At 46.3% G+C, this 16116-nt stretch overlaps 1 protein-coding gene across 1 annotated transcript in view; it reads right to left on the bottom strand.

Annotated features, from left to right (window-relative positions):
* The window catches only part of EYA2 (EYA transcriptional coactivator and phosphatase 2), a 178067-nt gene that overhangs the window by 70180 nt on the left and 91771 nt on the right, over positions 1-16116 (bottom strand). Inside the window, exon 8 of the mRNA XM_010835055.1 lies at positions 13321-13404. Coding sequence (XP_010833357.1) covers positions 13321-13404 — 84 coding nt within the window. The remainder of the gene's footprint in view (positions 1-13320; positions 13405-16116) is intronic.

Below are 16116 nucleotides of genomic sequence, written 5' to 3'. Positions count from 1 at the left end.
AGAGACATTACTTTGCCAACAAAGGTCCGTCTAGTCAAGGCTATGGTTTTTCCTGTGGTCATGTATGGATGTGAGAGTTGGACTTTGAAGAAGGCTGAGTGCTGAAGAATTGATGCTTTTGAACTGTGGTGTTGGAGAAGACTCTTGAGAGTCCCTTGGACTGCAAGGAGATCCAACCAGTCCATTCTGAAGGAGATCAGCCCTGGGATTTCTTTGGAGGGAATGATGCTGAAGCTGAAACTCCAGTAGTTTGGCCACCTCATGCAAAGAGCTGACTCATTGGGAAAGACTCTGATGCTGGGAGGGATTGAGGGCAGGAGGAGAAGGGGATGACAGAGGATGAGATGGCTGGATGGCATCACTGATTCGATGGACGTGAGTCTGAGTGAACTCCGGGAGTTGGTGATGGACAGGGAGGCCTGGCGTGCTGCGATTCATGGGGTCGCAAGGAGTTGGACACGACTGAGCGACTGAACTGAACTGAGTGAACAGAATTCGCAGTCATGATAATGGATTCCTGGAACAGATGATCCTTAGGAAGTAACAGCCTGCATTTTGTGGGGTGGGCAGTCCTAAAGGCATCATTTTTGAACCACCTGACAAAGCTTGGAATCTGGTTGGAGGGAACCAGGGACCCACATGTCTTAGAGTCCATGCAGAGGACCCGGAGGGCACAGGGACCAGTAACCAGTGCCCTATATATCCCACCTAGGCTGGGTACAACCTGGCACTGGCAGAGCACAAATGTAAATGCCTCTGGGGGTGCAAATGAGGCACCATGGAGCCACAACCCACAGCCCAGGGAGGGTAAGTGACTCCAGGGAGTGAAGGGGGCAGGGGTGAACCCCAGGGCACACGTCCTGCCAAAGGGTCTCCACTCTGAAAACTCAGGCCTGGTGTTGCCAGATCTTCTTGTTTTCCAAGAGAAGGGAGACATCCAGATTTTAAAATACTGGCAATGAATTGAGAACTTAAGGAAATGCCAGAGGGCCAACTTGTCTTCAAGCCAGATCTGGCCCCCTACATTGCCAGTGTGAAACCTCTAATTTCTTCAGATTGAGCAGGGGCTGGCTCTTTTAAAGGGGTGATGTGGAGAGGAGCCCTTGATTGGAGTCTGCTCAGGCACCAAGGCTCACCTGGCTGCATCCCAGGTCCTCCACCTGCCAAAGAGTCCCTGGCCCCAGGCCTGCCTGGAGGGGCCACTTACTCAACTTTCCATAGCCTTTGCTGAACTCCTGCTGTGGGCCCAGCTCCACAGCTGGGTGAGGTCAGGCCAGGTTGGCACCTGGCATCTTGGCCTCGGATCGATGCTGACAGCCCCCTATCTTGTCAAGCATGTGGGTGTTTGTTTCCTGCAGGGCAGACACCCTGGAATCTCATTTCTGCAGTGCGTGCAACCACATACACCGAAATCTCCCTACCCATGAGCTGTTTATTTATTTGTTTATTCCACAAATATTTATCAACTGGATGTGCCAGGCACTGTCGGCTGCCAGGGGATGAAGCTATGAAGACATCAGATCCAGTCTGTGTGCTCCTGGAGCCCAGTCAAGCAGAAGAGTTCATAACGCTGGTTGTTTTTTTTTTTTTTTAAAGGAAGTTCTTCTTTTTAAAAACTATTTGGCTGCGTCGGGTCTTAGCTGTGTCACATGGGCTCTTCATTGCAGTGCACGGGCTTCCTTCTAGTTGCGGTGTGGGCTTAGTTGCCTCGAAGCTTGTGGGATCTTAGTTCCCTGACCAGGAATTGAACCCGCATAGGAAGGTGGATTCTTAATCACCGGGCCACCAAGGAAGTCCCTCCAGTGGCTTTTAATTTGCACCCTGAGGACGTTCACATGGATCACTGGGGATGCAGTTTAGATGCTGACTAAGAGCAGTGGGCTGCCTTCTGGGTCTCATGTCTTTCAAGGTGGATGACCTGGGCTGAATCATGCTGCCTTGCGGAGCCTCAGTCTTCCCAGAAATGGGTGTAATAGAACAGTCTTGCCTTATAGGTTAGTGGTATAAAGCTCAGAGGCAGCTCATAAAGGGTGCTTGTCACAGCATTCTCTGTGCTGGTGGGCAGCTGGTGGACCCTGGGTGTCCTCCCTGCAGGGAGAGGGGATAAGGAAGACGAGGAACCCTGGAACTCAGAGCAGCAGATGGATGTGATGTTTCGCAACCCCAGCACTACGGACGTTTGGTGCTAGATAATCCTCTGTTGTGGGGGACTGTCCAGTGCGTTACAGCAGGGGTTCCCAACCCCTGGGATCTAATGCCTGATGATCGGGGGTGGAGCTGATGTAATAATAATAGAAATAAAGTGCACAATAAGTGTAATGTGCCTGAAACCATCCTCTTTACCCTGGTCTGTGGAAAAACTGTCTTCCATGAAACCCATCCCTGGCGCCAAAAAACCGCTAGCCTTGTAGGATGTTTAGCGGTATACCTGGCCTCTCCCCACTAGGTGCTAGTAAGAAACCCCAAGTCGCCACAGCCAAAAGCGGTTGACACTGCCAAATGTCACTTTGGGGGCAAAGTCACCTCCAGCTGAAGACCACTGAGTTAGAGCAATGGAGCAGGCATACGGCCACGTGGAAGGACCTGGGACCACCGTGCCGAGGGAGAAAGGTAAGAAAAAGGGCTACTCAAACAGCGCCACCTACAGGCAGAAGGAATAAACGCACACAAGAAGGTAATACATACTTTACAGGCAAGTACACAGCATGGTACACGATGAACTACAAGGAGGGGAGCAGGGAGAGTCCAAACGGGCCTCCAAGGAAACATACATGTGCCCACGTGATATAAGGAAGAGGCCTGTGTGGGCAAAGTGTGAATAACTCCATGTTGGCACTTAGGTTCAACTCAAAAAAACAAAACTAACAACAAAAACCCACCAAAACCCAAAAAACACATGTTCACAGCAGCAGAGTACTTGGTATACAGTGAATGTGCCCCCCCCTCCAAATAAAAGGGGAGATTTTTTCCAAGAGGAATGTGCTAGTTGGCAATAGAGGGAGAAGAGATCAGGTCCCTTTAGAGGGAGACCATGGACAGTGAGTAAGACATCTCTGAAGCCCAGGGGGTGAGAATAAGGACTCGCTTTGCACTCTATGTGTGGTTGGTTCTGCCGTCACAATATGTCCAGACTCCTGCACTGCTCGTCTTCCAGCATCTCACCCACTCTGGTCCAAACAGCCATCGTGTTTCAGCGGGACTGCTCCAGCAGTCCCCTCACTGGTCTCTCTGCTTCCAGCCAGGACACCCCCCTTTTTCTGGGGGAGCAGCAAGAGAGACTCTTTAGAAGTATAACTCAGACCCTGTCTGTCCTTTCTCTGTTTCAAACCTCACGGCTCCCTCTTCAGGGGAAAAGCGAGTTGAGTTACTATTTTTCCCCTGACTTGTTGTGCTCCAAACATGTTAGCTTTTTTTTGTCCCTCAAGTCCATCAGGCAGACTTCTGCCTCAGGGCCTTTGTACTTGCTGTTTCCTCTTGCTCTTACAGCAGATACCTGTTCCTCCACCTCCTTTTAAGTCTTTTTTTCAAAATTCAGCCTCTCCATGACGGCTCCTTCCTGGGCCACTTTTAAAAAGTTTTAATTTAAACCCCTTCCCCCTGCAATATTTCATATCCTTCAAAGGACATCATCAATAAGGTGAAAAGACAACCCACAGAAAGGGAGAAAACATTTGCAAATCACGTATCTGATAATGGTGTGTTATCCAGAATGTATAAAGAACTCTTACAACTCAATGAAAAAAGACAAATGAACTACTCGCAAATGGGCAAAGGATCCACTGACAGGTGAAAAGATAAAAGAAGATATGTGTGTGGGTCAAAATACTAGTCAACCATAAAAAAATGAAATAAAGACATTTGCGGCAATATGGATGGACCTGGAAATTACCACACTAAGTGAAGTAAGTCGACGGAGAAAGACAAATACTGTATGGTATCCGTTATATGTGGAATCTAAAACATACAAAGTAACTTATTTATAAAACGGAAACAGACTCAGACACAGAAGACAGACTCATGGTTACCAAAGGGGAGGGATGAATTAGGAGTTTGGGATTAGCAAGTACAAACTACTATATATAAACAGATAAATAACAAAGGCCTACTGTATAGTCCAAGGCTTCCCAGGAGGATCAGTGGTAAAGAATCCACCTGCCAAGGCAGGAGACTTTCTGCCTGCCAAGGTGGGAAATCCCCTGGACAGAGGAGCCTGGTGGACGCCAGTCCATGAGGTCACAAGAGAGTCAGACACAGCTTAGCGACTAAACAACAACAAGTATCTGCTTTAAAGAAACACCTATTAAATCCTTTGCTGTTTTTTTTTTTTTACTGAAATAGAGCTGATTTACAATATTGTACAAGTTTCTGGTATATAGCAAAGTGATTCAGTTATACATATATATTCTTTTCATACTCTTTTCCATTAGTTTATTTCAAGATATTGAATATGTCTTGAAAAACAGTTCAATCCCTCAGGAAGGGATTAGGAAGGAAACAGCAATCCATTTCAGCATTCTTGTTGAGAAATCCAAGGACAGAGGAGCCTGGCGGGCTACAGTCCATGGAGTTGCAAAAAAGTCAAGCATGACTTAGCAACTAAACAATGACTCTATAGCACAGGGAATTATTAATATATTCAATATCTTGAAATAAAGTGATGGAAAAGAATATAAAAAGAATATATATGTGTAACTGAATCACTTTGCTATATACCAGAAACTAATACAATCTTGTAAATCACCTATATTTCAATAAAAAACTGGAAAGGATTTAATAGGTATCAAAGCAGATAGTTATTGTTGTTTAGTCGCTAAGTCGTGTCTGACTCTTTGGTGACCCCACGGACTGTCGTCCACCAGGCTCCTCTGTCCGTGGGATTTCCCAGGCAAGAATAATGGAGTGGGTTGCCATTTCCTTCTCCAGGGGATCTTCTCGACCCAAGGGTCGAACCTGGCATTTCCTGCTTGGCAGGCAAATTCTTTACTACTGAAGAATTCTTAGGGCCACCTAGGCCGCCCTAAAGAAGGTATTACAAGTAGCCAAATAAGCACGTGAAAACATCAGTCATTAGTCAACACAGTTTGTCATCAGGGGAATGCAAACCCAAACCACGAGATGCCACTTCACATGCACTAAGAGGACGGTAACCAAAAAGTCAGATGGTGACAAGCCCTAGAGAGGATGTGGGGAAAGTAGAACCCTTATCCTTTGCTTTTGGGAATGCAACGTGGGGCAACTACCCTGGAAAAGAGCCTGCAGTTTCTCAAAAGTTTAAACATATAGTTGCCATACTACCCAGCAATTCCAATCCTAGGTATATACCCAAGTGAATTGAACACATGTCTACACAAAAACTAGTACACAAACGTTCACAGAAGCATTATTCATCATAGCCAAAACCCAACTGTCCATCAAGTGATGAATGGATGGACAAAACGGAGTCTATGCATACACTAAAATTATGTGACAGTAAAAGTGAGGTATTGATATATGGTACAACACGGATAATTGAAAAAACATTATGCTAAGTGAAAGAAGCTAGTTACAAAAGACCACATATTGTGCGATTCCATTTATAAGAAGTGTCCAGAAGAGGCAAATCTATAGAGACAGAAAGCAGATTAGTGGTTACCGGGGGCTCGGGGTGGGGGTGGGCTGGAGGAAATGGGGAGTGATTACTAAAGGGTTTGGGCTGTCTTTTGGGGGTGATGAAAATGATCTAAAATTAGATGCTGGTGATGGTTGCGCAACTCTGTGAATATACTAAAAACTAATAAAATTGTACACAGTGAAATGGTAGATTTATGGTATGTGGATTATATCTCAATAAGCTGTTATTAAAACACACATACCCACAACTGGGCCTAGAGCTGAGCTTCCAATCGGTACTGAGCAGCCTGGAAGGCAGGGCACAAAAGGGGGAATCGGGGTTGACCCACTGTGAACCCAGAAAGACTGCTCACCAGTCCTCCCTAGGATCCCTTCCTGGCCACAGGCAAAAGCTCCTGACCACCTTGCATTTGTCTAGTCCCGGCTGGAAAAATAACAGAGTTTAGGGCCGGAGGGGAGGTGGGGCCGGAGGAGAGGTTAGGAAAGAGGCGGCGATCACTGGCAGCTCCGGCTCTCCAGGGAACCTCTAATGGATCCACAAGATGCGAGGAGGTGCAGCCACCAAAGGGATGCTCTGGCTGTGAGCACTGGGTGGGAAGAGATGGAAAGGAAGTGGAGAGATGACAGCCTCGAGCAGCACATGCCCTGATTGGGAACAGGAAGAGAGCCCAGTTTCTGTTTTAAATTCAATCACTCTGTTTTGAATCATTCCTTAATCATTTTAGCTCTGTAGCTCTTTATTTCCCTAAGTAAACAGTGAGTCGCCCCTTCGGCTGGGACCACAACTGATATGACTTCTGCTTCCTGGACGGTGCTCAACACAACAGCCCCATCCTGGCCCTTGGTGTGGATGTACAGAGGGTCGTGACCTGCAGAGCCCACTCAGGACACACCTCTCACTCCCATGTGGTTGGGGTAGAGCTGACCTGCTCCTCTGTTCCCTCAATGCCAGGCTCCTGACCTAGGCTGGCTACAGAGGGCCACAGACTTTGATACATGGGTGGCCATTTGACCTAGTTTGGGCCAATGAGATTCAAGCCTGGGAGTTGTGCTGGAATTTGGAAAGGAGGTCTTCTTTTTCAGCTGGGATTTCTAAGAAGGAGTTGCCACATGGAAAAAGTCAGCCGAGGGATGCAGAAAGACCCAAGTTCTAAGATACTGAGCTTCTGGATCCAGCCCAACCTGAATCCCATTACCTCTGGGCTTTTCAATTATTGTGATCTAATAAATTCCCTTTGTAGTTTAAACACTCCAGAGTGCTGAAGCTGAGTGTCCTGCTTGATATAAGCTATTAATAATGGGCTTCGTGTAGCTGCAGCTATAAGAAGAGCACAAAGAGAAGGGGGCTAAAAGTCAAGGCCATGTATTTTAGTTCCATTGTGAATACCCTGACTACATAACCTCTCTGTATCTCAGTTACTCTATCTGCAGAATGGGGCTCACACTCCCCCTGCTCCTCTCTATCTCCTCCACTGTCATCCAAGTTTATAGCCCAGACCTCCCTTCAGAGCTTCAGACACACAAATACAATTGCCCTCCAGGTCTCTTGAACAGGGCAAATTTTACTCTTCCTCAACAATTTTCTCTTTCATGCTTCTTCCTCTTACTGCATGGTGACTTTGTGCCAGAAAATGCTAGCTGTCCTCTAATATATCTTCTTCCTTTTTCCCCCTCTCAGAATCCTAGAATCCCTGAATTTTAATACAGCATATGTCTAGACTACACTTCCCAGACTCCTTTGCAACTAGAGGTAGCCATGCGATCAAGTCGCAGCCAATGGTATGTGAGCAAAAACGATCTGTGCAACTTCTGGATGTGGCCCTTCAAAGGGAGGGGAAAAAAATAAAACTGAAAAAGAGAGGAGTGGATTCCTTTTCCTGCTTCCCTTCTCACTGGATAGATGCAGACACAGGGGTGAGCCATGTTTCACCTTGGCAATGAGGGCAATGCTCCAGGGATGGAGGAGAACAAGATGGAAGGGGCCGTTGTCCCTGGTGTTGGGCAGCAGCCTTATCAGCTTGAACTGCTTATGCCTGGACTGCAAGGTGAGAGGAGTAAACGTCTATCTTGTTTGAGCCATGGTTACTTTGCGTCTCTCTTAGAGTGGCTGGATTTAGCAAAACCAACCAACCAACCATACTCACCTAGGAGAGCTAGAGGTAGTTGTCCAAAGTCTTGAAGGACTGACCGTGGCGTTCTACCTGAGACCCCCGTGATCAGGGTGAAAGAGACTGCCAGCGGAAGCAGCCAACTTTTGATCCCCATGAGAACAAGCTAGTGTACAGATAAGAGTTGTGTTTTTCATTGTTTGAGCTTTTCCTGAAAAATTACTTTTGGAAGCATTGCATTTGGTAACATTCATGGATCTAGAGAGGCCCTGAAGTTGGTTACCAGATTGGGCCTTCCCACTCATCTCTTTTTGACACATACGATCACATCCTAAGAAGTTATGGGCTGCTCATAAATCAGTGGTTGGGGTGGAAGGCTGGGGAGCCAAGAAAGGATTCAGAGTCCATCAATGCCGGCTCAAGTGATGTGACTTCCAATCTCAGCCAGTGTCTGGTTCCGGAAGAGCCATTTCTGGCTTTCGGGGGTGGGGAGGGGGGACAGGCTGACTCAGCTACTAAGTCGTGTCTGACTCTTTGTGACCCCCTGGACTGCAGCACACCAGGCTTCCCTGTCCATCACTATCTCCCGGAGTTTGCTCAAACTCATGTCCATTGAGTCAGTGATGCCATCCAACCATCTTATCCTCTGTCACCCCCCCTCTCCTCCTGCCCTCAATATTCCCAGAATCAGGGTCTTTTCCAATGAGTGGGCTCTTCACATCAGGTGGCCACAGTATTGGAGCCTCAGCTTCAGCATCAGTGCTTCCAATGAATATTCAGGGTTGATTTTCTTTAGGATTGACTGTTTGATCTCCTTGCAGTCCAAGGGACTCTCAAGAGTCTTCTCCAGGACAACAGTTCAAAAGCATCAATTCTTTGGTGCTCAGACTTCTTTATGGTCCAATTCTCACCTCTGTACATGACTACTGGAAAAACCATAGCTTTGACTATATGGACTTTCGTCGGCAAAGTGATGTCTCTGCTTTTTAATATGTTGTCTGGGTTTGTCATAGCTTTTCTTCCAAGCAGCAAGCATCTTCTAATTTCATGGAAGAGTCTAGAAGAGGGATGATGATGGCACAGGAGACCTGGGGTCTCCAAGAGCATCTCACCTTAGTTTTCCCTGGACCTTGTGAGAGTATCCAGGGAGGCACATGAGCCTGAGGCGTGCCTCTTGTTATCCCCTGGGTGACCTCACTCTCTCTGGGCCTTGGTTTCTCCTACTGTCCCATGGAGACTCACTGGATGTGATGATCTCCCAGGTCCTTCCAGCTCTAACTTCTGTGGTTCCGAAATTTTAGGACAGATGTTGAAACTCAGGTGTCAGTGGGGTCAGGAAGGTCCTCTAAATGGGTTAAACAGGCCAGGTGGGGCCGTGGATGGGCTGGAGAGCGTCCACCCCCACTAACTGGGCAGCGGCTACTCAGCTCCTGCTGATTGCTGCCACCTGGGAGTGCAGGATTGCCAGATTTTCTAATTTTTCAAGAAGACTTGGACATCGCGATTATTTTGGTCTGTGCAATCTCCTGGTTTTTTAAATGTTGGCGACAAATTCACATTTTTTCTAACACTCTAGGGGCAAAACACAAATGTCTGCAGGCAGAATTTGGCGGGTGGCCCCCAGTTAGGAATTTTTTGTTTTGATACTATTTTCTTTCCTTCCTCCCTTCATTCACCAAATATTTATTTGATGCCTGCTAAGTAGGGGGCACTGTTCTTTGCTCTGGGGATGAAGCAATGAACAAAATGGGAAAAAAAGCGCCTGTCGTCATGCTGCTTTCATTCTAGAGGACCACCCCGATTCATTCTCCCAACAAATACCCATTGAGCAATCTGGTCTGTGCACTGTGCTTAGGTGGGTTGATAAAAAAATGTTCATGGTCACTGTGCTCAGGGCACATACAACTTAGCAGGGAGACAGAGAATGAGTACATAATTCTATTTATTTTTAATTTTTTGGCCACGTCACAAGGCTCGTGGGATTTTCAGTCCCCTGGCCAGGAATGGAACCTGAGCCCTCAGCAATGGGCGCATGGAGTCCTAACCTCTGGTGAGCGCGTCAGTTGGCCAGTGGTGTTGTGTCTGACTCCACCCCATGGACTGTTCCTCGCCAGGCTCCTGGGTACATGGGCTTACCTAGGCAAGAATACTGGAGTGGGTTGCTATTTCCTTCTCCAGAGGATCTTCCTGACCCCAGGATCGAACCCTCATCTTCTGCATCGGCAGGCGGATTCTTTACCACTGGGAAAGCCCCCTAACCACTGGACCACCAGGGAATTCCGTAATTGCAAGTGAAAAATAAGAATTATGGGAAGAGATGCAATGTAGATGGGAGTGGTTAGGAAAGTCCTCTTGGAGGCAGTTACACTGAAAATGGAAACTGAAAGATAAGTGTGAGCTAACCTAAGCACACCAACTTTCTAGAACATTCTAGATTATAGCAGAAACCTCCAGTATGCCCCTCTTCCAGGTCCTCTCAGCAAGCAGAGGCTCTCTCCTGTTAGAACCTGTGATTTCCTGCCCTAGAGTTTCCACGGGGCAGGCCAATTCAGGGAGCTAACACCCCTAGAAGAATCCCTCAACCCATGATGGAAGGGAATTTGTAGATAAATATCTCATCATCCTTGCTCCTTGGGCTATAACCTCTGAGGTGAGTCTCCCAGAGGTCCCCAATAGCTCTGAGCCCCAGTTACCTGCAGCCATAGCTACTTCTTGTTAATAGCTAATATGTTATGGAAAAACCCAAATGAACATTTTGGCCAACCCAATATTCACGTACCCTGTAGAGGCTGCCTTCCCCTCCCCACCTCACTTCCCGACTCTGTGCCCAGTGCTCCCTGGGATCACCCCCCGGCTAAACTACCAGCACTCACTCCCTCCTGGCCTCAGGCTCTGATGCTGAGAGAAACCTAGGATAGATGGGGAGAATGTGGAAGGTTACGAGGACAGAAAGCAACTCTGGATAAGTTGCAGGAAACAGGGCGGGAGAGACGGGAAGGAGCCAGCTCGTGAAGGGCCGTGGAGGCTGGGGTTAGGGTTTCTCTACAGGGAAGCCACTGACAATTTTTCAGTAGAGGAGAGACTAGGCTTACATTTTAGGAAGATCTCTCTGTAGGTGGCTGGAAAGGGCAAGACTGGAGACCAGAGAGCTGCAGGGAAAGGTGGTGGTGAACAGGTGATCGGGCTGCAGAGAGCTGGCTAGTGATGAGGACTGACACGCACCAGGTGCCATGGGGCCCAGAAGAGAGCTCTGAGCTTTGTCCCTGCCTTAAGTGAGCCTGTAATTTGTTTTTGTATTTTTATTGGAGTTGCTTTAAAACGTTGTGTTGGTTTCTGTTGTATAGCAAAGTGAATCGCCTACGAAAATGAAAGCCGTTCAGTTGTGTCTGATTCTTTGCAGCCCCATGGACTGTAACCCACCAGGCTACTCTGTCCACAGGATTTTCTAGGCAAAAATGGAGTGGGTTGAATCAACTATACGTATACATATATCCCTCCTTTTTTGGGTATCGTTCCCATTTAGGTCACCACAGAGCTCTGAGGAGAGTTCCCTGTGCCATATCATTCTCATGAGTTATCATTTTATACACAGTATTGTTGTTTAGTCGCTAAGTCATGTCAGACTCTTTTGTGACCCCATGGACTGACTGTAGCCCGCCAGTCTCCTCTGTCCATGGGATTTCCCAGGCAAGAATACTGGAGTGGGTTGCCATTTCCTTCTCCAGGGGATCTTCCTGACCCGAGAATCGAACTCTCATCCTGCACTGGCAGGCGGATTCTTTACCACCGAGCCACCAGGGAAGCCCATTTTATATGTAGTGTACATATGTCAATCCCAATCTCCCAATTCATCCCATCCTCCTTAGGAAAAAATGGTACAGATGAACCTATTTGCAAAGCAGAAAGAGAGACATAGATGCAGAAAACAAATGCTTGTCATCTCTTAAACTTTCCCTCTCCAGCTTTCCGTACCCTCAAATTTTCAGCAGCAGTAGGAGCATAATTTGGTTTAAAAAGTGGTGGTGAGACACAGACACAAAAATCATACCCAAGATTACAAAGCCCTCCATGGAAACCAAATTGTTGCGTGAAGTAGTGGAACTTCTTGAAGGGCAAGAAGAGTGAAGGAATGGTTCTTAGGGGAGATGGTTTTATCTGGGTGGTTAAGAACCACAGAATACCCAGCCCGGGTGGGCATTTCGCTACTGCAGCCCCTTTGGGAAAGCCCATTTTCTTTCTTTCTTTTTTTTTTTTTGCAATAGCTGCCAAGTCTGCTTTCAGCAGCTCTGGACTCTGCCATCCTTTCCCTAAGCTGTGCACGCTCCAAAAACGCATGCCGGATTTCCCGCAGGCACTGCTAGACATATTAACGGCATTCCTCCTCGCCGAGAGGTTTCTGCACCACCAACACCATTTTAACATTCTTTACAACGTAACGGCAGACGATAAATCTATCTTGCTAATTACACATCCAGCTTGTTACAACCCTCATAAAAAACACGAGCAGCTGGAAAAGCCATGAGGTGATGTCAAATCATATTCCTGGGCTCTAAACAGAAACAGAAATATTTTCCAGGCGCTGGTGAGTCTCCTGGTTCCCACTCATGCGTGGAAGCAGCTGCCGACAGGTCGCTTAACTCAGAAAAGCTGATTCTGTGTCTGTCCCCCAAAGCCCCACCCCTCCACCTCTACCTGTCTCCCTGAAGAGATGGCAGACATCTGGAGCATCCACCGGGGGGTTGATACCAAGCCCTCAGGATGGATGCAAAGAATCGGCAGGGTTTGGGTTTTAGCAGTTGGGTTCATTTTTGCATTGCATGCATGCTCTGTTGCTTGGCCTGACTCTTTGAGACCCCGTGGACTGTAGCCCGACAGGTTCCTCCATCCATGGTATTCTCCAGGCAAGAATACTGGAGTGGGTAGCCATGCCCTTCTCCAGGGATCTTCCAGACCCAGGGGTCGAACCTGCATCTCCTGCATTGCAGGCGGATTCTCTACCACTGAGCCACTGGGGAAACCCTCATTTTTGCATTTTTAAGGGGTTTTTGGTGGTTCTTGCATGGACCACCAGTCCACCAACAGCATCTGCCTGAAATTCTAACTGGATGGTTCCTCGACATAATTTGTCGATGATACATTTGCAAAGCTGTTGGAGCTGACAAAATGCCTCCCCCTTGTCTCAGAAAAATGGGAGGAAAATTAAATTCATCTGCCAGAGATACAAAGATAAACAATAGGGAGGAAGAAAAGTACTTTACCTCACTTTCCAGCTAGGATTCCTGGGTTTGGCTGAAGCATCTCCTAGCCCTCTTAGGAGGAGGGAGACAGGCGAAGACTACAAGCTTACATCCGATCTAGTGGATGTTGACTGTTTCATGTGTTGGAAGAAAAGGCAAGGCAGACAATGGGGGAAGCTGATTGAATTTTCACATGTCAAGGGAAAATTCTATAGGACTTCTCAAACCTGGGGTGATGCAAAGGGGCAGCATTTGTTGGAGAAGCTGCCTCACCAGCTGCCCCCACAATTCCCAGGATAAACCAGCTGGACAGACTGTTATGCTGAAAAAAAAAGAGAGAAACAGAGAGACAACATGATTCTTACCTTCCCATATCTGGAGGCGAAAGTCCCCGTGAGTAAGGAGTGGAAAATAATTATCGTCTCATCCAGGTCCCACACGAACACACGCTGGGATGAAAGAGAGGGAGAGAAAGGAGATAAATACATTTGCTTGCATCTGACTTGATGTCTGCAGAAATTAACTCCCTGGGAGGAGAAAGATGTCTTGAAAAACATTATCTCTAATTTCTAAAACATGTGACTCATGGATGGGTCCTTGAGTCTCCATTCAACCTCAACTGTGTAAAATATATTCTGATGGCTGATCCTGGGGTCCCTGTCAACCCAAAGATGCCAGAACTGAGATGCCTGTTCTTGCCTTTCACATAAAAGCTCAAAAAAGGAGGAATTCAGTCCAAAACCAACAATAAAAATCATAGAACTCATTTGACAAAATGAAATACTACCATTTTACGTTGACTGCTCACCATAAGCCTAGCTACTTCTGAGAGTTTGTTTTTAGCAGTTCTGGTGATTACCTTTATAACTCTAAATTACATACTTTCACTTATTGGTTTGCCAACTTTACTCGTTTTTTTTTGTGTTTCTATTTTTACTTTTTTGATTTTTGGCTGCACCTCGAAGCATGTAGGAACTTAGTTCCCTGACCAAGGATTGAACCTGTGCCCCCTGCATTGGAAGGTGGAGTCTTAACCACTGGACCCCCAGGGAAATCCCTGATTTGCCCACTTTAGACTGGGCATTGTGAAAGACGAAGGTTTAGCTCATGGTAATCTCCCCCGTTTCTCCAGAATTTTATGTTTTTCACATATGTGAACTGCTCTATTTCCAATTCCCATATGCTCTGGATATTTTCTCTTGGCTAAAACAGCAAGCTCAATATGGAAAATATGGATATTGGTGTCCCTACCCTTTCCACCAGGGCTTCCCTGGTGGCTCAGAGGTTAAAGCGTCTGCCTGGAATGCCGGAGACCCAGGTTTGATCCCTGGGTGGGGAACATCCCCTGGAGAAGGAAATGGCAACCCACTCCAGTACTCTTGCCTGGAGAATCCCATGGAGGGAGGAGCCTGGTAGGCTACAGTCCATGGGGTCACAAAGAGTCGGACACGACTGAGCGACTTCACTTTCACCCTTTCCACTAGCTCCTCCCCTCTCCAGTATTTGAGCTTCAGCCTTACTTTTGCCTTGTCAGTGTGGATAAACTGGTTCGTGCATTGGGTTTTATAACTACCTTAAGTGCCCTGTCTTCATGTTGATGTTAAAAGTTGGTAGCCAGTAAAGGGCATTTATTTACATCTTGTGATTACTGTTCACTGAAGAGCCAAGTAATGAGCTAGGATTTTACTTCCTTTTCTCTGTAGCCAGTGTCATAACTCTGGAGCCCATTTATTTTTATTTTATTAAAAAAAAAAAACAACGTAGTTATTTAGCTCCATCAAGTGTTCGTTGCGGCATGTGGGATCTTCCATCTTTGGTGAACTCTTAGATGTGGCAAGTGGGATCTAGTTCCCTGACCAGATCTAGTTCACGGGCCCCATGCACTGGGGTGTGGAGTCTTAGCCACTGGACCACCAGGAAGTCCCCTCCAGAATGACTTTAAGGAAACCGTTTCTGCCACTAAGGTCATATGTATTCTCCTTTCTTGTACTCCATCTTGATTAAAATCATGTCATAGCTCAGTTTTTTTCACATAGGAATCATGCCTGTCTGGAATAACTTTTATTTTTGCTGGAGTTTATTAACTGATTTAATTCTTTTGTTTCCAATATGGTCTCTTTATTAGAATCTCAAATTTAGCCACACCCTCTATATGAAAGATGTTCTTCCTCTGTGACAGAATGTTCCAATGTGGACGGATCATCTTTAGGGTTGCCACATAGCTAGGATCCTGAGACTCCCCTTCACTGCATTTCTGGGTCAGATTCACTGTTTTCTGGATCCTAAATCTCTTTATTGGGTTTCTTCCTTGTTTTGCTTGAGTATATCCTTAGGTTGCTTTTTCTAAGAGGGTGCATAGAAAGTAATCTTGCTGCATTTTTACAAATCTAATCATACCTTTAATTCGCTATAAAGTTCCTCTAAGCGCAGAATTCCAATGGGAAAATAATGCCGTCTAGAGCTTTGAAAGAATCCCTCTATCTTGTAGTATCCAGCATGATTAATGAGAAGTCTGATGTTTCACTGATTTTCAGTTCTTTGTAGGTTTTACTTTTTTCCTCTTTGGATTTTTTAGGCTCTTTTCTTTATATTTGGTATCCTCAAATCCCATGAGGATATATCTAGGTGTAGTCTTTTTTCACTCATACTGTTCAGCATTCAAATAATTTCAATCTTATTTCTTTAAATAATGTCCTCTCATCTCTCCCACTGTTCTCTCTTTCTGGAATTTCCAACAGTCAAATTAGACCTTTTGGATTGATATTACTTATCCTTTAAAAATATTTTTTCTATAATTTTTTTTAATAAATGTTCTCAGAGATGTCTTTAACTTTCTCTTCTAACCTTTCTATGAAACTTTTGAGTCTATCATTTAAAAATCTACAGTAGCTTTTTCTTTGTCTCTGCGTGTTTCTTTTCCATTAGCCCGCACTTCTTATTCTGTGGATACAAGATAAGAAAACTGCTGGGAGCGAGCTCCGCCCGTGGCAAAGGTCATGAGGAAGGAGGCTTGGCATACGCAAAGGCGGGATCGAGCCTCAGGAGTCCCCCTGGAAATTCTCGAGCATCTACTCCCCAAACCAGAGTCTGCCTACTTTCTGCTTTGTGCTTTCACCTACACCTCTGACTTTATGGGGGGCTGTCCCCCACTACCTCTCTCT

The sequence above is a fragment of the Bison bison genome, unplaced genomic scaffold (genome assembly GCF_000754665.1).
Source record: "Bison bison bison isolate TAMUID 2011002044 unplaced genomic scaffold, Bison_UMD1.0 scf7180017864038, whole genome shotgun sequence".
Lineage (NCBI taxonomy): Eukaryota > Metazoa > Chordata > Mammalia > Artiodactyla > Bovidae > Bison > Bison bison.
The sequence above is the reverse complement of the archived record's forward strand: the minus strand, read 5'-3'. Positions and strand labels throughout refer to the sequence as shown.